Source organism: Asterias amurensis, chromosome 12 (genome assembly GCF_032118995.1).
Source record: "Asterias amurensis chromosome 12, ASM3211899v1".
In the NCBI taxonomy this organism is placed as follows: Eukaryota; Metazoa; Echinodermata; class Asteroidea; order Forcipulatida; family Asteriidae; genus Asterias; species Asterias amurensis.
Genome location: NC_092659.1, coordinates 7121799 through 7145998, shown reverse-complemented (window position 1 = coordinate 7145998; position 24200 = coordinate 7121799). Strand labels below are relative to the sequence as shown.

Genomic DNA, 24200 nt, shown 5'->3' with positions numbered 1-24200 from the left:
CGAGCTTTCTATTCCTTCCTCCATGCGATTAGTGAGCGCGAGTAGATATATCTCTTTGTACGTGGTGTGATACCACCACTCTGCATCGTTTGCCTTCGTGTAAAGTTGAATAATTGGAGAGAAGAATTGTGAATATACACGTTTTCTCTTACCGTTTGTGGTGTGAACATGTAAATATCATAGCACATTTTTTTCTTTTTTTTTCGATTTCCTGTCACTAGCGGTGGTTCAAAATTTTAGCACAAGAGTATTAGCACAAGAGGGTGGTTGGTATTCAACTGTGTTTTTCAATTTGGTGGGCGTAGGCCTAAGTGTTCTTTTTTATATTATAATCCTTAATCCATATTTGTGCCACCACGGACAATACGTCCCTACATTTTGCAATGCCAATTTCGCTCATTCGACGGTTCTGCTAACCGTTAGCAAACAAAATTGCGGAGATTTTAAATTTGTTTTATGTTTATTATCATTACATTAAAATTAAAACGGGTAACACAAATGCCAAACTCGACTCAAAGCACACCGTTAAAAGATTTACACAAATTGCATCAACATGTAACAGTTGTTTGTAATAGTGTCCACTGCCTGTAACTTTTGTTGATAAGTAACATTTTCGAGCGTGTGTAAAGCGGAGAGCCATTAGAAGGGCACAATTACTCAAAATGCCCGAAATGTATTTTAAACGTGCCGATAATTTAACTACTTCCAAGTTGCCTAATACCTGCCGATATGTAGCAGAGGTCGTCCCTAAACTGATCGCATCAAACACAGTAATTCAAATTATAACACCCCTTGCAAGTATTCTGCCTGCTCATTGGTTTAGAGCGCGTCACATGACATGTCTTAGTTTTGCTAGACGACGGCCGTGTGATATGCGTCGGTTTGCCATGCGCTAGTCCGAAGACTAGCACACGGCGCCGTGCGCTAGTCCGACAGACTAGCACACGGCGTGCATTACCCAGACGTCCGTTGCGTGTACGAGGATGATAAATTAATAGTCTGTAACCATTTCGGATTGCACGACACTCACTACATGCAGCACAGTAAAAGTGTTTGCAATCTGTATTCGCGTCGTCCGTGGATTGTAGCATTCTGGTCTGTAACTTAATAATAATAGTACATTATTTAGAAATGTTTGGGGTGTTATAAAACAAACATTGACTGCTTTTACTCGTACAATGGTTAAAAACTATGACTCCCTCGGTGATCCCCGTAGCGTTCTATTTTCCCTCGGCTTCGCCTCGGGAAAATAGAACGCTCCCGGGGATCACCTCGGGAGTCGTAGTTTTAACCATAGCACTCGAAGCAGTCAATATTTGTATATTATACGAAGATTCACAGAACACGGCAGACACAACGCCCACTACCATAGTTGGGCTAAAATGGCTCTCTTTTAGCATTCGGTTGTATCATAGTTGCCATTTAGATCGATGATAATGGTCTCTGTGCAATACTATCCGGAAGATATTATTGCATATGCAATAATGTCTGCCGGACGGTTTAGCATATACAATCGTGTCCACCCGGACGCTGCCGCATAACGCAATTGTGGTTTCCCGGACATATTTGCATATGCAGTTGCGTCCGCCCCGTGCAAAACCGTCCTTGCAGTAAATTAATCGCCCTTGGTCGACGGAACACGCTCACAATTTGTGTACAAGCTTAGTGCAAGTCATGAATGACATGTCAACATTGAGCTGGGGGGGGGGGGGTGTTGGACTGGGAATGTTTTTTGTATGCCAAAATCAAACCAATGGTAGGCCTACATAGAAACTGACAAGAAACAAAACTACTCATTCAACAAAGACATCAGCAATTAAAACAAACATGGCAGTCACTTATTCACATGTCACCTTTTAATACATGCAAAATACAAGGCTTTGGTGTTTAAATGCAAGTCACATAATAACCTGCATAATATGCCCATAAAGACCAAATTCCATGGCTCTGCTTACCCCCAAATTCTGCACTTACAACCACCATTCTCCACTTATAATTACGCAAGCACCGAATCTCTGCGCTAGTAATGCGGAGTACCCATCACGCGCACAAGCCAAATTTCCCTGCTGATACCCCGTTGACAGAAACACAAGATTCACTACTTTTGCAAGCGCCGATTCTTTGCTTACGGTAAGCAGAGCCATGAAATAGGACCCAGTGTATCTAGTAAACACTTGATATCTAGGTCTTCATTGTCACATAACAGTCAGTAATGTTCGCTGTTTAGTCATTGGTTTCGAGTAGGAAGCGTAAACAGCTGTTTTGTTCTAACCGATTATCAAATATTTCGTTTATTCAAACTAGTGGTCGAATGTAATTTAACAAAAACCTGGTTGATTAATAAAAAAATCCATTACACTATTGGAAACATGCAAATGCAGTTTCATTGAATCGGTTTGCCTCACTGAAGTTGGATTCAGAATTCTTAATTTAGGGCACAATTTCATAGAGCCTGTAAGCCTAAGAACTTGCCAAGCACAGACAAACCTTGCTTAACAGAAACTGGTTATTACTAGCCGAAGGTCCATGAAGCTTACTAAAGTTTAGGCTAGCAAAGAAACTTGATGAGCAGTATTTTCTGATTTACAGCTTGATGAATGTAGGCCCTGGGCCCAATTTCATAGGGCTGCTTGAGCACAAAATTTTGCTTAAGCAAAAAAATCATTGCTTAGTAAAATCAGATTACCGGCCAAGACTCCACTCAATTGTTATGCTACGTAAACAACAGCTAAATACTAGTCATAAGCAATGTATATGACATGAAATTTTGGCCAGTAACATGTGTAAAATAAGCGAGCTATTTTCGTGCTTAAGCAAATTTTTTGCTTAAGCAGCTCTATGAAATTGGCCCCTGGCCACAGCTACATGTCATTTATATGGGCTGAATCCGGAGATACAGGGGTGGATTTCACAAAGAGTTAGGACTAGTCTTATCTCAAGTTAGGACCAGTTACTCGTCCTAACTTAGGACTATCCATGCAATTTGAATATGTCCTAGGACTAGTCCTAAGTTAGGACTAGTCCTAACTCTTTGTGAAATCGACCCCATGTCCTTTTCCGAAACATGGCTACGTATTTGAAGTGCGTATTTTTTTTAATGACTGACAATGCCGGAACCCAAACCCAGGCCTGATCCCACAACAAAGCCCAGGGCCAAATTTCATAGAGCTGATTAAGCTCAAGAAAATAGCTAAGCACAACAAAATTATGCTTACTAGAATAAGGTTACCACCCAAAATACCAAGTCACAAGTACAATTTGTGACTGGTATCCTGTTAATTTTTTTGCAAGCGGCTATTCATAAACAGCATTTTCTGCTTAAGAAGAAATTGGGCCCTGGCCTCTTGGCTAAAAAAACCCAGGCCCAATTTCAGACTAAAGCCAAAACTCATGTCCAGACCAAAGCCCATACCAAACCCAGGCCTATGCCCATACCAAACCCAGGCCTAAGAAGCCAAGCCCCAAAGACACCGTTTTGAAAAGAGCCAACCTAGCACATTATCACATTGAAGGGTTACAAGTCTTTTATATCAAGGCAGACAGGCATAATACTTAAGGTTTAAAGACACTGGACATTATTGGTAATTGTCAAAGATCAGTCTTTTCACTTGGTGTATCTCAACATATGCATGAAAAAACAAACTTGTGGAAATTTGAGCTCAATCGGTCATCGAACTTGCGACATAATAATGAAAGAAAAAACACCCTTGTCACACGGGGTTGTGTGTTTTCTGATGCTTGATTTCGTGACCTCAAATTCTTAACTTGAGGTCTTGTGGAAAGTTGCTTCTTTCTCGAAAACTACTTCACTTCAGAGGGAGCTGTTTCTCACAATGATTTGTAGTATCAACTTCTCCCCATTACCCGTTACCAAGTAAGGTTTAATGCTAATAATTATTTTGAGTAATTACCAATAGTGTTCACTGCCTTTAAGGTTTAAACAAAACTTTTCCCGTAAAAAAAGCTCTTACACAGTATTTATGTTTACGATATTCAGTCTAAAAATGTTTATACACAGAAAAATTGCAAGTCATAGTTTGTGTTCCAAAATCATCTTAAAAAAACAAAAACAGAACTTCGTCTTCGCATGCAATAATTATCTATGATGCAAAAAAAGTACACGTTTCAACTAAATAATACTATGTACAAGATGTTTTAAAAAGTTGGACCTAAGAGTTTAATATCAAAATACATTCAAACAAATTTAAATTTGAAATTCATCCCAGAACAAACTATAAAAAACACCATTGTTTTTTTTTTTTTTAAAGAACAAATTGTTTGTAGTTTAATTCAGCTTGGTTCAAAATCAAAATCTCTGCTTCAATCAAAACAATTTCAGATACATGAATTTAAATAACACACGGTTTATACCTTAAATTAAACTTGATAAAGCCAGGTTAAAACATTATTTAAGAAATACCCTACATCCACATAATGTGTTAAATTATACTGTATGATTTCTGTGGCCAGATTGATGTGGGTTGTAGTAGAGATCATGATGAAATCAAATTTGTAAACTAATATTATGATGGTACGTCCAAAACAGTTTCCTCATTTAAACAAGTTATTAAAGATTATCCTAAAAATTGTACAAATAAAAAAACATGCGCTTGACTACACACATCAACGCCTTATTAAAAAAACAACTTAATGGAATACGGTTGACTGAAAACAAAGAAAGGAAATCCCCATAATATTGGTAGATGGGTTTTGTATCAACAGCTTTTAGAGATTAGTTAAAGCATTAGATGAAGTTACAGGTATAGTTCTGTTCAACATTTGTTTTTTTCCCCCTACATATTAACTAAAAAATCTTATTTGCAAATGTACATGTATTGTTATTGTTCTTTGTGAAATGGCCGAATAAATAATATTATTAATAATAATTAATAATAAAGGCATGGATACCTTTAGTAATTGTCAAATACCATTTTTCTCACTTGGTGTATCCCAACATTATAATAACAAACATGACAAACCTGTGAAAAGTTTGGCTCAATTGGTCATTGAATATGCAAGAGAATAAAGAAAGAAAAACCCTTGTTGCCTTAGTTCGTTTGCTTTCAGATGCATAATCAAAAGGCTTCAGCTGAAGTCTTTTATTATTTGAGTGAGAAATTACCTCTTTCTTCAAAACTACATTACTTCAGAGGGAGCCGTTTCTCACAATGTTTTATACTATCAACAGCTCTCCATTGCTTGTTACCAAGTAAGTTTTTTTTTTTTTAATTTCCGACATAACCAGTGCACTATCTTGTCTGCCAGGCCCTAGAATTGTACAGGGTCACTATTTTGAAATGATTTTTTGGGGTTGAACAAAGAATTGACTAGAGTGGGATTCGAACCAACGACCTCCGGATTAACGTGCCGGCACTCTACCAACTGAGCTATCTAGCCCTATATTGGCGGTGTCCCTGTTTTGTCAATATCTTTGTTCGGGGGTGCCAGTCAGAAGCCAAATGGATTGCATATGACGGCATTGACCACCATCTTTGATGAATATGTGCACACGTGAAAGGCTCTCATTGGCTGAGAGGTGTGCGCAGCAAAGTGCACGCATGTTTCAATTGCTTATCATCAAATATGGCGGTCGAAGACGCTATGCGCAATCCATCTATAAGCGAGTTGATATGATCTATATCTATCAAGTGGGAATGTAATAAAATGGTCATATGGGGTTTTTGTCCAGCCAGTGAACAGAATGATTACAGAGAAAACAGAGTGCAACAAAATAAAATTAAATCTTCGGAAAACAAAAAAAAACTATTATGGAATACATTATACAAAATTAAATTGGTTAATGTTACAGCTAGTAAAACTGAATTGGTAGTTTACTTGATGGCAGTTATGATTATATTACAATAAATAGTTATGCAAACCAGGTTACATCTTAGCAAACCAGGTTACATCTTACATGCTTTTATTTTTACAGATACATGAAGTGTCAGTAATTCCTCTTTTTCTTTGGCCAAGAAAGCCATGGGGCAAAGAATAATTGCTTAGTCTATCCCTTTACCGTTGACATTGGCCAATACAGATTTGTCTAATTATTTTTTATTTTAATCTTGCTTTCCTTTAATGAGTGACTTTTAAAACGCTGGCGGCAGCAGACATAATTCCTTTTTTGTGTGCACATGTTCAGCATTGCGCGCATAGGTCCGAGCATGCGCACTACTGGAGAGAACTGTGAAAAGGTCAGTCCAAAGTCTCCCTTTGGCAGTGGGACCCATACCCCCCCCCCCCCCCTCTCAGAGTAATGTTGTTCGAAATTGATGCAGCAATACCAACCAGTTGAGCGAGATCTGAAATCATTGTTTTCTTTTGGCATCCAACGGGCTATATATCACACGTGGCAGTTCAGGCAACCAGTTCCAGGCAAACTCCAAGCTTAATACTCAAGAACATAATCCTTGGTCCAGTCCAAAAGCAATCATGGAAGATGTTTTTCAAAGCTTTATACACGCAAGTAAAAAATAAAAAATGAAGTGAGAGAAAAAAAAAAAACTCTTGTGACTTCCTTCACGAGAGCTCCTGCAGGACTGTAAAAAGGCCTGAATTTGTTTTACTTTAATTAGGCCATTTACCAAAGATGGTAGTGTCATCAGTGAAAAAAATGGTCACCAGCCAAAAATACAGTGTTATAAACATACATGTGACTGGTAATCTGCTCGTGTTTGCTTCATAGATGGATTGCACATGACTCGTTGACCACCATCTTTGATGGAACGCGTGCAAGGCTATCATTGGCTGAGAGTTGTGTGGAGCAGACGCGTGCACTTTGCCATTGTTTTTACATCAAATTAGCGTGGTTCATGACGCCATGTGTAATCCATCTATATATCAAGTTCGCTGTCAGTTCATACCGCCAGGCTACCACCTATATTAAAATGAGCTCGGATACTCTCATATAACAGGGTGAAATTCATACTTTTTTGGCACACTAGGTCGACTGGAAACCAGTTTCCTCAGTTCCCTGGTAACCATAGAGCTGAATGTGTTCGAGAAGCTGGCATGCAAGGGCGCCTTTGGCTGCCACATCAACTCATTATGACCACGGAGCACAGCCAAAGATCAAAAGTGTTTGCTTTTTTCCCAGAGGGAGGAAAACCAGATGGTATGGAAAACCCTCATGGCACAACAGAGAACCAACGCACAACTCAACTCACCTCAACTCACATATGGCACCGGCCGCGAATCAAACCTTTCACCTTGCACTCCCTTTTTTACACCTCCACATCGAATGTAGTTTTATGAGTCAATGAGTTTTACCTTTTTTTATTTTTTAAAGCTGAATAAACTTCAGCACTTGAGAAGCCTGAAGAGATTGCAAAAATATTAGCAAAAATAAATGCTAAGCATATTTCCTTTTTTTTTTTTTACTTAGCAGATCTACACGTTTGGCCCACAAACTAACTTTATAGATAATCACTGGCATTGTTTGAACCTTCTGCATCTTTCTGTGGTTTAAAGCTTTCACTACAACTGTACAAGTCACTTTTCTGCACAGATTCACAGACTGTACAAAAGAATTTTATTACATTGTGTAAAATTTGACGTTTTTTGATTATTTTTTTACCACCTCTGCTTTAACAGATTTGTCACAATATAATTGAGGTCCCTTTTAATAGTGTGATTTACATTTTATGATAACTACTTACCTTGTAATAATTTTTGTACAAAACTACTCGGAAACTCTGGCATGATGTTTAGGTCCCCAGAAAAAATAGAAAAACTTTACTTAGTACATACATGTATGTATGGTGTAAGCTTAAACAGTCATTTCAGGCTATTTATTCTAAGTTTTTCAGATTTTTCCAAGGCGGCAAAACAAATCGGAAATCAGACTAAAGTAGAAAGAAAATCATGCCTGTAAATAATTACTCACGTAAATTAATAACTCCAGAGAGGCGTTTTCAATTGAAATAGTTTGAAGTAGCCTATTCCTCTTTGCGGTTCAGGAAATCTAAGGTAAAAGCTACTGACTAAAACATTTCCAAACGCCTGTCCAAATTTAAAAAAAAAAAAAGAAAAAAGGAAAAACCTTCCGTAATTTATATAACACAAACCCCAGAATGTACATATCAAATGTGAGCAAGTACATCTTGCATGTACATAAAATATCCTTTTGGCATTTTTTTTATAGAAAACATAGGGAGACAAGACCATTCTACCTTTGGCCAATTTGTAAATCTAGATATAACGTTGTTTCCTCTCGCTTCTATGGGATGCCCTTTCTCTCCCCGACAAAAAAATACATTACTTAAAAAATATCTGTATACATCAAAATTTCTCACAAACTATTTTGTTCAAGGTCTAAGGCAAGTCTATGAGTGTGTGAAGGTCACAAGGTCAAAAGGTCAGAGTTCATCTCGCCCAATGTCAGAGGTCATCAGATTGTGTCTTTACATTTTTCACTCTCTTCGATTTTTTAAACTTTTTAATGTTTAGAGGTCCACGAAACCAGATGGAAGATCATTCAACTTATCTATTGTTTCTTTTTTCTTGACGCTTTTCTTTGCGGAGGCTGGTGGCGTTTTAGAAAAGATCTTCAACCTTTGAACTGAAGGTGGCGCTTTTCAACACCTCCAACCATCTAAAATGTAATGAAAAAAGATGAAATTGAAGTTAAACACCCTTCTGCACATGAAAACAAGGTAGAGTGAAGGGGTGTTGGAGTTTTGAATGGGTTTACCAGGTTTTCAACTACAGGTTCTTTTCGAGTAACAGCAACTAAAATCAGTATTACTGCAAACCTTATAACATTGTTTTTCACTAAGCAAAAGTTCCTCTGAAATATCCTATGTAGAAACACATGTAAATGTACATCAATGTACTTTAACTGTGGGGAGTGTTTCAGGGGACACTCTTTGTGGCCGGACAGCTTTGTAGAAGTGCTAGTCACCTGTTCCTCCTCGCCACTCACTGGCTTGGTATTTTCTAGCTATTTTGATTCTTTGTTTCTTTATGTATCGATTTGTATACTTATATTTTTATGCCAGTGTAAAGTCTAATATAACTAAAAACAACAGCGTTCTCCTTTACAGCAGTCCACTGGTTAAATGGCAGTAAAAATATGAATTAAAAAAAATATATAAAAAAATCCCCCAAAACCCAAGAAACAAAAATCCAGAGCGTCTATGAAACTGATTGACTTTTTTTTTTAAAATCTTAACACAATTTTTTTTTTTAAACATCTTGTCTACAAAATAACAATGAAAGCAAATAATCAGAAAACAAATTATAAAACAAAGACACCTGCACAGACAAAAGAAAACAGAACAGTTATTTACCTTGAGAAGGTGTACTCGCTCTCAGCGCGGAAAAAATACACATGAGTCTTGAACTGCAGCTTGAAGACGTAATCCTTCCTGATGTCATCCTCTTCTGTTGGGAACATGATGGAGTAACCCAACAACGGGAGGCTGGCTAGAGGATAGTCATCCTGGAGAGAAAGAAAGAAAGAATCAAAAGTTTATTTCACTTAAAGGGCAATGGACACTACTGGTAATCACTGTTTTGTTAGCAAGTCATCCTAGACAGAGAGAAAAATCAAAAGTTTATTTCACTTAAAGGGCAATGGACACTACTGGTAATCACTGTTTTGTTAGCAAGTCATCCTAGACAGAGAGAAAAATCAAAAGTTTATTTCACTTAAAGGGCAATGGACACTACTGGTAATCACTGTTTTGTTAGCAAGTCATCCTAGACAGAGAGAAAAATCAAAAGTTTATTTCCCTTTAAAGGGCACTGGACACTACTGGTAATCACTGTTTTGTTAGCAAGTCATCCTAGACAGAGAGAAAAATCAAAAGTTTATTTCCCTTTAAAGGCACTGGACACTAATGGTAAATGTCAAAGACCAGTATTCTCACTTGGTGTATCCCATAAGGCTAAAATAACAAATTTGTGATTTTTTTGTGTGTGCCTTCAATACCTAAAAAAAGGCTTCATCAGGTCAGGGGCCGAATTCACAAAGAGCTAAGATTGATCGTAACTGCAAATCAATCGCAGTTGAAAGTAAAGTGTGATGTCACAGTACAAATCACTATGGCGATACTGACAATTAGTCTTGCGATGAGTTTGATTGCTTTGTGAAATCGAGCCCTGAAGTCTTTTATTAGATTCAAATATTTTGAGTGAGAGATTAACTCTTTCTCAAAAACTATGCTACTTCAGAGGGAGCCGTTTCTCTCAATGTTTATATACTATCAACAGCTCTCCATTGCTCGTTGCCAAGTAAGTTTTTATGCTAACAATTATTCTGAGTAATACTAAATTTTTAGCTCACCTGGTGAATCTTGTAGAAGAAAAGGCAAAAGTTTGTAAAAACAACCCAAAGTTTCTGCCAGCCGTTGCTGTTCTTGAACTTACGCAGAAGGAATCCACTCAGCTGGTTCTGTAAAAATTGAGATGAATTTTGTTAGTTAAATTGTTATGGATAATCATAATAATAATACTTGGTTCTTTGATTGCACTTTATTATACACCCCTATAGGGGCGTACCAAAGCGATCAGTATTATTTCCTGCAAGGTACATGTATGTGGAGCTAGCTTTTTGAAGTATGAGACCTACGTGTATTCCTTTCTATCACAATGTAATGATTTACAGGGTGCTGTGCCACAATATGCAGCCAATCAAACCATGAACACCAGGGCTACCCTCTTCTCTTTTCAAATAAGTGCACTGGGTTATTTTACGTGCCTTACCCAACACACAGAACCAACGGCTTTACTGTACATTCCATCCAACATGTCCAAAGGATGCTGCACTGATGGTAAAGTGTTTTGCTTAAAGAGTGTATGTACTTTTTGTAGGACAAAAAAACACAATGTCCACAGATTTACACTACACTTACACAGTTTGAAGATAATGATAGTAGAAAGCTTCCCTGAAAATATTACGTGCTGAGGTGCTGTATAGTTTTTGGAAAATGAGTAAAACAATGTCATGGAAATAGTTTTGGTCTCATGAGACCAAAATTATTTTAAGCATTTACAAATGTATTTTCATGACATTGTCTTACTCATTTCTCAAAAACTACAGCACCTCAGTAAATAACATTTGAAGGGAAGCTTTCCACTATCATTATCTTCAAACCCTGTAAGTTCAATGTAAATCTATGGACATTTTGAAAAAGTACCCAAATCCTTTAAGGACTAAAGTGTTCAACCTGGACTCAAACCAAAACTCTGCTGAACAGAAACACCAGAGCTCGAGTCAGGTGCTCTTATTTGCTCAGCCACGACATACCATCACCTAGTGGCTGTACCTTCAAATAGACCCTTCCCATGAAATATGCTAATTACATTCGCACATGTGTATAGACCCTATTGGTTGGCGAACGCATCACGCAGCCATGAGCCGCAGACAAAACAACGCTTGTTCACTCTTTTTGCCAACCAAAATGTTAGTGTGTACGCGCAAAATACAATTAAAATATTTCAAGGAAAGGGCCTATAATGTACATGTAGACCCCTTGTATAATGCGTAGCGTACATTCTGTCCGCCATTTTGTGTCAAAACGTTCACCAAATGAATGGGCTCCCCCTAAAAGGCATGAATGATTGACGCACATTGTTTGGAGGTGCGCAAACGGGTGTACCAAACTTTTGTGCGTGTTTTGACACCCAAAATGGCAGACAGGAGATGCGTGCGCAATTGCACTGCGAGCAATAGGTCCATTAGGACCCGGCCGAAATAATTTTTTTCCAGCTCAGTTGCGGCAGAATTAAAAGGGGGCGGTGTTTTGGGGATTTCGTCATAGAAAAATATATGAATAATGCATGTTTAGCTTCTTGTCGCAAGCACATGCATTTGCCGTGTGGCTGATAGGCTGATACTGATAGAGCTGTTGTGTGTCGTTGTAACACTGTGTAATACATGTACATCCCCGCAAACAGCGCCCCCTGTTGATTCTGCCGCAACTGAGCTGAAAAAAAAATTATCGCGGGCCTTACCTCCATAGCTCTGACATGATCAGCCATACTGACGCTGGTATTACGATGCCAGCATACGTGCACTGTAGTATTGGCCCTGTGGTGTGATTGTCGCTCTATGGAGCGTGTTGGTGACGAGACGTCGTCTTCGGACTCCTCATGAACTGAAGATTCTGGATCGGACATGGTACCTTCAAGAAAATTACACATCCATGATAAAGTAGGATTTGAAACTTTGCATGGTGAGGTGTGGTGTGTGGTAACACCATGTGAAAATCTTTTTTTTAAAGTAGTGTTTGTCCTGAAAAGAACAAGTGGTTGACAAATCAAAGTTTCGATCAGTTGCTCTGATTGTCTTCAGAAGAACGCTGAACTCGTCAGAGCAGTTGCAATAGCCAATGTGCATGTCCCAAGCAGCGTGACTGTTAAAGGAACACGTTGCCTTGGATCGGACGAGTTGGTCCATGAAAAGCGTTTGAAACCGTTTGTTATGAAATGCATATGGTTAGAAAGATGTTTTAAAAGTAGAATATAATGATCCACACAAGTATCTCTCAAAATTGCATGGTTTTCATTTTACGTCGCGAACAAACACGGTCGGCCATTTATGGGAGTCAAAGTTTTGACTCCCATAAATGGCCGACCGTGTTTGTCGACGAGGTAAAACGAAAACCACGCAATTTCGATGCATATTTGTGTAGATCATTGTATTCTACTTTTACAACATCTTTCTAACCATAACGATTTTATAACAAACGGTTTAAAAGACCAACTCGACCGATCCAAGGCAACGTGTTCCTTTAATTTATCAGAGCACAAAGAATTCTGGGTAAAATGAGAGGCCTAACAACCATCATGGCTTGATAAGAGTTTTAAGCCACAATTCCTCTAGAAAAAAAAGGGAGGGAAAAAACACGAGGACTGAAAATAAAAACTTACTATTTGATTCTGGAGAATTGGGATTGTTGGATGCAAGTGCCATGGCAGTTCGTAAATCCTGTATTTAAAGAGAATAAGATTAAGTTAAACAAAAAAAGGTGAAAGAATGAAATTACAAACTATAAGAAGAAACCAAGAAATAATTTTATAGCAAAAAAAGAGTCCCACTTACCGCCATCCATCTTTCTTTTTCTTCCGGCGTGCTTGCTGCAATAACCACCGTCTTGTTGGTCCCATATAAAGTGACACAATTTGCTACTGAACGATTATGGTCACTGTCCTCCAACTAAATAGAATAAAACAAAAAAAAAGACAATGTACAGATATTCAAACCAGACATTTTTCCAACAGCTGTGTTGATTGTTCTCGCTTTCCTTAAACTATTGTGTATACAAATAATAGACCTTTATCATAAGTCGGCCATCTTGGTTTTTCTCGCATTCAAACAATGTTTACCAAACTGAGGCTAGAAGGAAAAATAGTCTGGTTCCTTGTAGTACAATGAATAGTGGTATCTATTTCTATTATTGGATACAGGGTGGATGGTGGTGGCATGATAAAGGTCTATAAAATCCGAGATGAGACTTGACAAAAGAAAATCTTCCTGAAATTAAGCTATGCACGGGCTCCTCCTTATTCCCCAAAAGTCTCCAAGATATTACAATTCAAAAGGATGTACATGTAACTTCTCATAGACTTTCTTTATTGGTCGAGAGTCTTGCTTAACGAGACAACTGTCAAGACCAAGACTTGAACCCACACTCTGATGACAAGAGACACCAGGGCCCAATTTCGTGGCTCTGTTTACCGTGAGCAAAGAATCCGCTCTTGCGGGTCAACTGGGAATTTTGTCTTGTACGCGTGCATACTCTGCGTTACTAGGCATTCTATACTTACACCGCTAGTGCAGGAACTCGGCATTTGCCCAGTCAGTGGAGAATGGTGATTAAAAGTGCAGAATTCGGAGGTAAGCAGAGTCATGAAGTTTGGCTTGGAACTTGAACAAGGTGCTCTTAACCACTCGGACAAAACGGCGCAAGGGTTCTGAGGTTCTGTTGAACGTGCATCGTTACAATCAACTTTACCATGAATTCTACTTACCACAACACCTTTAAGAGGTATCTGTCCATGAACTTTGAACTGGTTGGTTGGGGTCACGCCCTTGCTTGTGTAGACAAGAATGTCAGAGAAGAGGAAGAACATTCGCTGCTGGTAGCCCTTGCGAGACAGCTTGTGAAGACAACCCTCTCGAATAAAATGCTACAACACGGAGCCAAAACAAGGAATTGCCTTCTTACTCAAATAATCATAATTGTGTTGTATTTGTGACCCCTTGAGGGCGCTCTCAAGCATATTTGTATCACTTCCGGGGGTATGTTCGATCATACCCAAAACAATTATTAAAGACTGGACCACATTACCACCACAGACATCATATCCATCACGGACAATAAGACCTTCTAAAGGAGCCGTTATAATCCACCTTTAAAGCAGCTTAAAACTATCGTGCAACAAAAGTGACAGAACGCCGCTTAAAACTGTGCATGAATCGCGTATACCATGGAAGTGATAACAAACTATTGAGAGCGCCCTCACGCAGTAAAAAATACGGTTCATTCAAATGCATGGGAAAACAAAATTGTATAACTATATAACAAACAAATCTTTGAAAAGGGTTCTTAAAAACTTTAAAAAGATCACAAAGTGAAAAATCATTTGATGCATGCCTACTCCAAAAGCAGAGAGTCTTTCTTTTCCTCCTTTATGTAAAGTAAAGTGATTTATTGCATCTCTTGGTGGGGCTAGTTCTTCATGTCAATTTTGTGATGAAAGTTTGATCATGTTGTGAGATAAATGAGATGTACATAAACAAACTTGTACAGACAATGGGTGTAATTTCTTAACGGTAAGTTTTGATATGATTTCCTGTTGTTTGACAAAGGCTCACTATTTTCATCAATTTGTAATTTAATAAAAAAAAAATATATAAAGATCTGCTTCGGTCATAATAACAATCAGGCTTTGTTACTCTACAGCTAAGAAGATGTTACAATCTACCACATGCAGCATTCATTAAAAATGCAAGACTAGCAGTTTCTCATACACTGAATCTAAAGACGCCATAACGCATAATATCATCTGCTGAGAACTGCTCTACAAATATGAATTTGCTATTTGTGATCTTATCGACTCTTTTAAAGGAAAACATTGCCTTGGATCGGACGAGTTGGTCAATGAAAAGCGTTTGTAACCGTTTTTTATAAAATGCGTATGGTTGGAAAGATGTTTTAAAAGTAGAATACAATGATCCATATAAGTTTTCCTCGAAATTGCGTGGTTTTCCTTTTACTGTGCGAACTAACACGGTCGGCCATTTATGGGAGTCAAAAATTTGACTCCCATTAATGGCCGACCGTTTTACTCGACGAGGTAAAAGGAAAACCGTGCAATTTCGAGGCATGATTGTGTGGATCATTGTATTCTACTTTTACAACATCTTTCTACCATATGCATTTTATAAAAAACGGTTACAAATGCCTTTCAAAGATCAACTCAACCGATCCAAGGCAACGTGTTCCTTTAATATGCATGCATGACGTCACCATTCTAACCCAAAACTAACGCCATCAGCATGCATCACGCCCCCACCAGTACTAGCCACACAATCCTAGTTGCAGTGGTTGTGCCGATGGCCTCATTTTGGGTTAGAATGGTGACGCCATGCATGAATAGTAAGAGAGATAAATAAGATCACTAATTGCAATTTCATTGTACTTATCAAAAGGTCATTGAATGAAAAATGCAGATAGGTTTGAATTTTTGTTATATCAAATTACAAAAATTAATGTTCGACTTGGAAAGTGAATGTTTCCTTTTGCCAAATAATTACTTTGAAGACCAACTCTGATCTACATAGACCCCAATTACCAGGAGTGCAAAAAGAAAAAAAAGGAAGAAAAAAAAGAAGGAATTCACCGGGTCAATACAAATTACATTAATGACCTTTTCATTCTAAGCAGATGATGTACAAACCATCTCTCCCAAGATACTACTTGAGCTGGGCAGCCTACATTTCCCCTAGTTTTACTTCAGAGAGCGAAAGGAAAAGTTTTGTGTAGCTTCCCTGCTAAAAATTTCTACTGTCTCTACTCTAGGCATTGCCTAATTATCTGATAATTGGTGTTTGAATTTGAGTAGCAGCCTCACTACATCTACAAGGCTAAAGCCAAGTCTTTTACTGTGGAAATTATTTACACCAGCTTTTAATGTACGAAAATCCATAAATAAACTTGTTGGTGCAGCTGCCTTCAGTAAAAACTTTGAAGAAAAGTTGAGAAAACAGCTGAGAAAATTGTTGATTGAATAATTTTCTCTTTGTAAGCTTCCCTTCTCCCTATGTACTGTATATCTACTACATTGATATGAATGCAAGTTTTGGGTAAGCTTAAAAAAAAACAACCCCCCCCCCCTCCCCACCGAAAAAAAAAATCTGGAGCGTCTCAAGAATCCCCATCGCACCCCACCCCTCTCCAACAAATGTTAAATAATATTTGTTAAATAGATGACTTATTAATTCTGGAGACACATAAGTCCCTAGTTATCTTTTTTGTTCATATCTTTAAATGTTACCTGATTAGAACACACCAATGGAACTGGCTTATTCTGCAAATTGAAGATAGAACATTCGTTGATAATTTGGTTGTTTGTTTTAGTTTTTTAAAATGTGGCCAGAAAGATGACATGGTGGTTGTTAGTAGTGAGCCCAAATCATAAGTGTGTCGCAGACAAATCTGCATTAGTAACGCGATTAAATTTAAAAAAATATCGTAATGCTTTATTAAAGTAGTGGTGTTTTATTATATGGATATATGATATTATATGAAATTAGTAATTTGGGCATTAAAGCATCGAAGGCCAACGATGGAAAGAAATAGACTGCAAATAAAAAATAAATATATTATTTTTTTTTTAAAGCATGTTAGAATTTTGTTACCAAGATGAAATACCCTTTGTTATTAAAAATAAAACTAACAACACAGAATTTTTTTTTCTGTACGAAGGTTTTTACTTTGGGTTGAACAAAGACAAATTAACTAGATCAGGACTTAAAATGCTGCCACACTCGGCTGTGCTACGTAGCCCTAATGTTTGATGTCTCCATATTTGTTCAATACTTTTGTTCAGGGTTTAGTGCCATTTTACACTTTTTGGTTAAACGTAAACCTCCTGAATTTTTGTTCCATACCATAAAATAACTAACAACCTAATTTCAAGTTGTTCATTGAAAACACATATGTCACCAAGTATACACATATGTTTACATACTGAGGGAAATCACTGCTTTGAAAAAAAAAAAACTGACAAACAGAACTCCAATTTGAAAAGGGTATTACAAATATAGCTAATTATAAAAAAAAAACACCCCATTTTTAAAAAATATTGTCACGACGGAATCCTCTTTGATGGTACCCACTGTCACTTAACTAAATTTGAATTGGGTCTACGTTCTGGATGTAAATTTTTTCAGTCAGTTCTTTTAACTAATTATTTTGGTTAAATAAAATCGAGCGCCCTCTATGTCAGGTTTCGGGCGCTCCCATTATTCCAGTCTATGACATGTATGAAGACAGTTCTAATGTGTGCTTCGTCACTGTCTTCACTTTTACAGATATTACATTGAAGGAGATTACCAACAACTCAGATTAGCGCACCGACCCTTTTCCCGAGTGTCACATTTTGTATTTTATTATTAAAACAAATAAGTTACATGAATGGAGTTTATGCTTTAAGGTCAGTTATCCAAACCGTAACCAAGTTAAAGTTAAATTTATTAACAAAAAGGAATAGAACAAAAAGGAGATTTAAAGCTTAACTTATTAGTTAACCTGTTACCAGTTTAACCACTGCTAGTTAGTTATAAACCAGATTAGTACAGATTGATGGTTTAGTGAGCCTTTGTCAGTATATGAACCAAAATAAAATGATGATGAGAACATAATAATGAACTGTGTGTTGCAAACAAAGAAAATTGTTTCAAAATATTGAAAATAAAATGTTGAAAAGAAATGACAGAAACTGAATTAAGGTGGCTTAGTTAGCCAAGATAATAGCTGCGAAATGATTCATAAAATGTAAATAGAGTTCAAGAAAAAAAAAAGAGATACACATTAGACATTGAAATAGAAATTGAAAAACCTGGTTCGTACTTCAAGCGAATTTAAAGCAAATTCTTTGATATTGTCAATCCAATCAATACGTATATTTTTCTTTTGTCAAAATTCGCATGAAGTATGAACAATGCTTCTGAAAAATTGTTAAACTTCATTACACTTTTCATAAACATCACACAGTCACAGATTAAAGGAACACGTTGCCTTGGATCGGTCGAGTTGGTCTTTGAAAAGCGTTTGTAACCGTTTTTTAAAAAATGCATATGGGTAGAAAGATGTTGTAAAAGTAGAATACAATGATCCACACAAACATGCCTCGAAATTGTGTGGTTTTCCTTTTACCTCGTCGACTAACACGTCGGCCATTTATGGGGGTCAAAATTTTGACTCCCATAAATGGCCGACCATGTTAGTTCGCACAGTAGAAGGAAAACCACGCAATTTCGAGGCAAACTTGTGCGGATCATTGTATTCACATCTTTCCAACCATATGCATTTTATAAAAAACGGTTACAAACGCTTTTGTTTTGACCAACTCGTCCGATCCAAGGCAACGTGTTCCTTTAAGTTCTGTCTGACCAATCACAGGATACAGAACTTATGCAGTACAAACATGACAAATGAAGAAGCTCTGCAATTAGTCAGGTGGCTTAGTGAAATTACCATTACTCGGCGGACAAAAGCACCATTTTTGGCACAGGGCTTCCTAAGGGTCTATTTACTAATATTAGCCGAGGAGCCCTCCCATTTTTAATTTTTTTTTCATATAAATCAGAAAATTTCGCACATATATCCAAATTAGCCATTTGCGAGAAGAATTTGAATGACGTCTGGTACAATGAGCTTCTACATGTAAGTCAAAAATTACCACTTCAATTTGCATTCATCGACCTACATGTAAACAGTTGCTACATGTGTGTCACATGATTCGGGGCAAGCTTTTGTATAGTTTTGATAGGGAACCAAAACCTACACTCTGCTGATCAAAAACACCAAGAGTCTTTAGTCCAGTCCATTTGACCAGCATGCTATAAATCTAACACCCAAATGGCTTATTTGGCCCACATCACGTCGTCCAATCATTCTCTCCATCATCATCTTCGCATTAAGTTTTCATTCCGAGTCTGTTCCTCGACAAGCCCCCGCTATTTGGAGCGTGCGTCCATATTCATATATTCTTGACTGTACTTTTTGAAGATTTTTTATTTTAATTTTATTTTATGCAAGTCGCCTGACACACAAGGCCTGAAGGCCACTTCAAGGTGTGGGCTACAATTATTTTTTTCCAGAGGCCATTGCCACCTACTCCTAGGGCTGAAACAGGGTTGCCCCTTTACAGTCCATACGGATGTAGGCTTGGGTATCTTCAATTCGTAGCCTAGCCAGTAGAGCAGAAAGCACTACCTCCCCAATTTTATGTAGCAAGTGTCACGACCGGGATCCAAACCCACACCCTGCTGACAAAACACCAGTGCTTGAATCCGGTGCTCTCAACCGCTCCGCCATGACACTGCCAATGACACTTCCACTGATGGTATGTGGAAATAAAAGTTCCTTTGAATTTAACTCAACAATTAGATCCTTTCCCCCTCCAAACAACTTCTGACTGATCATCCATACGAACATTCTATATTTTTGACATTCGACCTTGCGACTTACCCTCCCCGGGAGCAGCAGGCTGTCGAATCCTACGAGGTCACGCTGAAGCTCCGTCAGCTTCTGGTAGTTCTGTATCGACTTGAGATTGTCAGTGACAATACCTGTAAGTTCATTGACCTCTGAAAGGGCAGCTGTGGAGAGAAACATGTAGTAGTATTGAAGTACAAGTGAATGCAGAAAATAAACTACCATAGTTTGCTTCCCTTCACCTGGGTGTACAAAATAAAGGTAGTTCTGTATCGCCTTGAGATTGTCGGTGACAATACCTGTAAGTTCATTGACCACTGAAAGGGCAGCTGTTAAGAGAATGTAAATGCTGAGAATAAACTACCGTAATTTGCTTCCCTTCGACTGGGTGTACAAAATAAAGGTAGTTCTTTGAGATTATCAGTGACAATACCTGTATTAAGTTCATTGACCTCTGAAAGGGCAGCTTTTACGAGAAACAAGCTTACAAGGTTACAACCGGGATTTGAACCCTCATCCCGATGACTTAACCACAAGAACTTGAATTTGAGTCTCTAAACCGCTCGGCCATGACACCTTTAAATCACTATGCACTTGAAAACCTTGTAAAAGAGGCAGTAGATTTGTTGTGCTTCTATGGTTTTGCTTCAGGGCTTTCGCTTCAGCTGATTTTAAGTCAAAACCAAATGTAGAAGTAACAAAGTTTCAAGAATGCCAAATGAGCTCAGACATGGTTCCGGAAAAGGAACCTGAAACTTCTATTAGTTTGTTTTAGTTGTTTTTTAAATATGTTATTTTCATGGAAGTTGCACATCTCAAGTCACAAACGGCCGCTCAAGGTGCGGGCCACACAGAAAACGTAAAAAGCGTAAAGATTAAACTTAAAAGTAACCCGTTCACATTACGCTTGAACTCGGACAAATAACTCTAAAAGTTTAACTTCATTTGATGTGATGTGGAAGGAATGACAGTTCACCTTTGCAGTCCTTGTAATCAGGATGGTCCGATGGATAATGCTTGATCAGACCTGCACAACGAGAAAGAAACAAGAAAACATATCCAAATCCTGTCATTATCGCCACAAAGTTGGTTTTCAGAAGAGTAAAATTAATTTCCATCCCTTAGTTTTCAAAAACACATCCTAACCTTGGACTCTCATGAAAGCGAACTTTATCACTGCACTACTAGCCAATAAACCAATGGAGAGAAGACAATGAAAGAAGTTTCAGTTTTAGATCGAGGAGGAAAACTTCCCCAACTTTACCAAGTTCAAATGCATGCCAGCTGTCTTGTTATCATCAGGGTTTTTTCCCCTAAACAAAGAAAAAACATCAATGACCAGCTCTCCCAGAATTCCCAGAGGAATTGTACAGCAGTTATCTTAGCCTTGTTGTAATAGCAACCATTGGTTACATGAAACAAATAGTTTCCAGATGGCTTATTCTGTATACTTGTACAATGGCTGTAAGCATTGCCCTGGCTGTTCATTTGGATAAATTGCATGCGGTGGTGTTGCAAGGATAAGTTTGACCATGGTGCTCCAAGCTCTTTTTTAAACCGACTGTTGAAAACTGCCGTAATGTAGGCATTTGCATTTATTAATGGCATCAAGTAAAGTTGTATAAACTTTACAATAAGACAATTGTGGGTTCATCTAAAAAAATGTTTTGCTTGAAACTGTCTTGTTAAAAATTGATAGGTGATGGTTCATTCAGTGTGTTCATGCCAACTCTCTGGATCCAATTACCACACTCACCAATAGTTTATGTTTTCAAACGCAATCTCAAAACCTGTTTATTCTAGTGTTTTATAATTGCTATTGTTGGTTTTTGTTTGAGTGTGAAGCGCAATGATCATTTTCAGAGTTGCGCTATTAAAGAGCTGTTATTATTAAAACTATTATATAATATACATAATATTGTTAAAGGAACACGTTGCCTTGGATCGGACGAGTTGGTCAAAACAAAAGCGTTTGGAACCGTTTTGTATATAATGCATATGGTTGGAAAGATGTTTTAAAAGTAGAATACAATGATCCACACAAGTTTGCCTCGAAATTGCGTGGTTTTCCTTCTACTGTGCGAACTAACACGGTCGGCCATTTATGGGAGTCAAAATTTTGACCCCCATAAATGGCCGACGTGTTAGTCGACGAGGTAAAAGGAAAACCACGCAATTTCGAGGCATGTTTGTGTGGATCATTTTATTCTACTTTTACAACATCTTTCTACCCATATGCATTTTATAAAAAAACGGTTACACACGCTTTTCAAAGACCAACTCGACCGATCCAAGGCAACGTGTTCCTTTAAGTCCTTACGTTCTAGGATCAGCTGATAGTGAAGCAGCCGCTGCATTGGCTTCACCAGGAATGTGTTGAAAGGCAGGTAACACACTTTCTGTAACTCAAAGTCCTTGTAGAAGTTCTCAAATCCCTTGTTCTTCTTGGTTCCCGTCTCAAGATCCTGGAGGATGGATTGAAGCTTGGCGATGTAGCCCTGGTACAGCTGCAATTAAGAAACAGAGAGCTCATAAAAAAAATAGTCATACTATTTGGATTCATTAAGCGCCTCAGGCTTAAGGAAACCTTAAGACCAGGGCCCAATTTCATAAAGCCAGTAAGCAAACAAATTTGCTTAGTATGAAATTTCCTCCTTAACAAAAACAGGATTACCAACCAAATTTACACGTGATTTTCAGGATAAGCAAACAACAGCTGAATGCCAGTTACAAGCAATATGCATCAAATTAAAATTTGGTTGGTAATCTTGTTTTTATCAAGGAAGAAATTGCATGCAAAGCAAATTGTTGTGCTTACAGGCTTTATGAAATAGGGCCCTGGGCCAAATCCCATAAAGCTTTTAAGCAGGAAATACTGCTTGACGAATTTCTTTGCTAAGCAAAACATTTTCGGGCACCAGCCACAACAATGCAAACTCAATTAATTTGGGCTGGTAACCTGTTTCTGATAGCAATACTATTCTGTGCTTAGCAATTTTTTTGTGCTTACAGGTTTTATTAAACTAAGCCAAGCATAGAGTTTCTTGTTCTGAACAATTTTCTGTTTAGCAGAAATGAGCAGGATAACAGTCACAATTGGTATATACATGTATACCACATATATGTGAAAATGGTATTTTGGCTGGTAACAATATTCTGGTAAGCGTTTATATTTCATGCCTAGCCACTTTTTGTGCATAAGTATTTCTATGAAATTGGGCCCTGTGTTTGAATCCTACCATGATGCTAACCAGTGAATTCACTATGATAAAAGTAAGTTTTGTCGTATAGTTACTGAATCACAACTTCTTGATTGTGCAATTCATAATCATAGATGTTTAAAGACAGTGGACACTATTGGTAATAACTCAAAATATTTACTAGCATAAAACCTTACTTGGTAACGAGTGATGGGGAGAGGTTGATGGTAAAAAACATTGTGAGAAACGGCTCCCTCTAGAGTGACATAGTTTTCGAGAAAGAAGTAATTTTCCACGAATTTGATTTTGAGACCTCAGAATTCAACTTTGAGGTCTTGAAATCAAGCGTCTGAAAGCACACAACTTTGTGTGATAAGGGTGTTTTTTTCATTCATTGTTATCTTGCAACTTCGACGACCAATTGAGCTCAAATTTTCACAGGTTTGTTATTTTATGTGTCTTTAAACCAATGTTTGTATGAGAGAGATTGGCTGTTGCCAGTTTGGTGTTTATATCATGAGTGTGAGGTACATACCTTAAGATGTTGGACATTCTTGAGCATGATGTCCCCTACTCTCTGAAAGTTGCCCTTCTGCGCCGGGTTGACACGTCCTTCCCTGCAATTAAAAAAATTGATAAATACACAAATAAATAAGTTATTAATAATAATAAAGTTGGGAGGCTAATCAATTACTCACAGCTGAGTTATGCAACACATGGGGCAAGGATAGGGTTTGTATGGGCTCTTGGTGGATTGCAATAGACGTCATTGGCCTCCATCTTTGATAATAATAATAATAATAATAATAATAATAATAATAATAATAATAATAATAATAATAATAATAATAATAATATAGGTATTTATATAGCGCCTTTAACAAAGATCAAAGCGCTGAACAGTGAATAAAACTAGAACAAAGCGAGAAAGGAGAGAAAAACAGAACAACAAAAAGGATTAATGACGAGGCTGATTGAAGAAGTACGTTTTGAGTTGAATTGTATTGTGCATGCGTGAAGAGCTATAATTGGCTGAGTCATGCGCAGCGCGTACACTTTTCCATTGATTTACATCAAAGATGGCGGTCATTGACGCGTATTGTTGCGTGTTACAATCAATCTATTAGAAGGAAACCAAAATCTAGTTACCATGACGTAAGTCTGGTTTCGATCTCCTTCATGAACTTGCAATGGAACTCATAGATGGGGTCCAGACCATTGAAGAGTGTCTCCAGGATATCAGGCAGTGAAGATTCGTTGGTTGTGGATTTGCGGAACCACTGGGGAAGAAAACAAAATTAAATCATTCAAAAGGTTTTCGCTGCTT

At 37.7% G+C, this 24200-nt stretch overlaps 1 protein-coding gene across 5 annotated transcripts in view; it reads right to left on the bottom strand.

Moving 5' to 3' along the window:
* Positions 1–1816: 1816 nt before the first annotated feature.
* Positions 1817–24200, bottom strand: part of LOC139945211 (FERM, ARHGEF and pleckstrin domain-containing protein 1-like) — an 88258-nt gene continuing 65874 nt past the window's right edge. For 3 of the 5 annotated variants that reach the window (XM_071942505.1, XM_071942507.1, XM_071942508.1), the window contains exons 15-27: positions 24023–24153; positions 23409–23490; positions 21994–22180; positions 20650–20700; positions 19707–19837; positions 16507–16539; positions 13978–14136; positions 13049–13162; positions 12877–12934; positions 11959–12128; positions 10289–10396; positions 9291–9442; positions 1817–8593 (exon numbers count right to left, since the gene is read on the bottom strand). In XM_071942505.1, coding sequence (XP_071798606.1) covers positions 8536–8593; positions 9291–9442; positions 10289–10396; positions 11959–12128; positions 12877–12934; positions 13049–13162; positions 13978–14136; positions 16507–16539; positions 19707–19837; positions 20650–20700; positions 21994–22180; positions 23409–23490; positions 24023–24153 — 1434 coding nt within the window. In that variant the 3' untranslated portion in view covers positions 1817–8535. The remainder of the gene's footprint in view (positions 8594–9290; positions 9443–10288; positions 10397–11958; positions 12129–12876; positions 12935–13048; positions 13163–13977; positions 14137–16506; positions 16540–19706; positions 19838–20649; positions 20701–21993; positions 22181–23408; positions 23491–24022; positions 24154–24200) is intronic. The other 2 variants (XM_071942509.1, XM_071942510.1) reach the window with 1 other exon arrangement.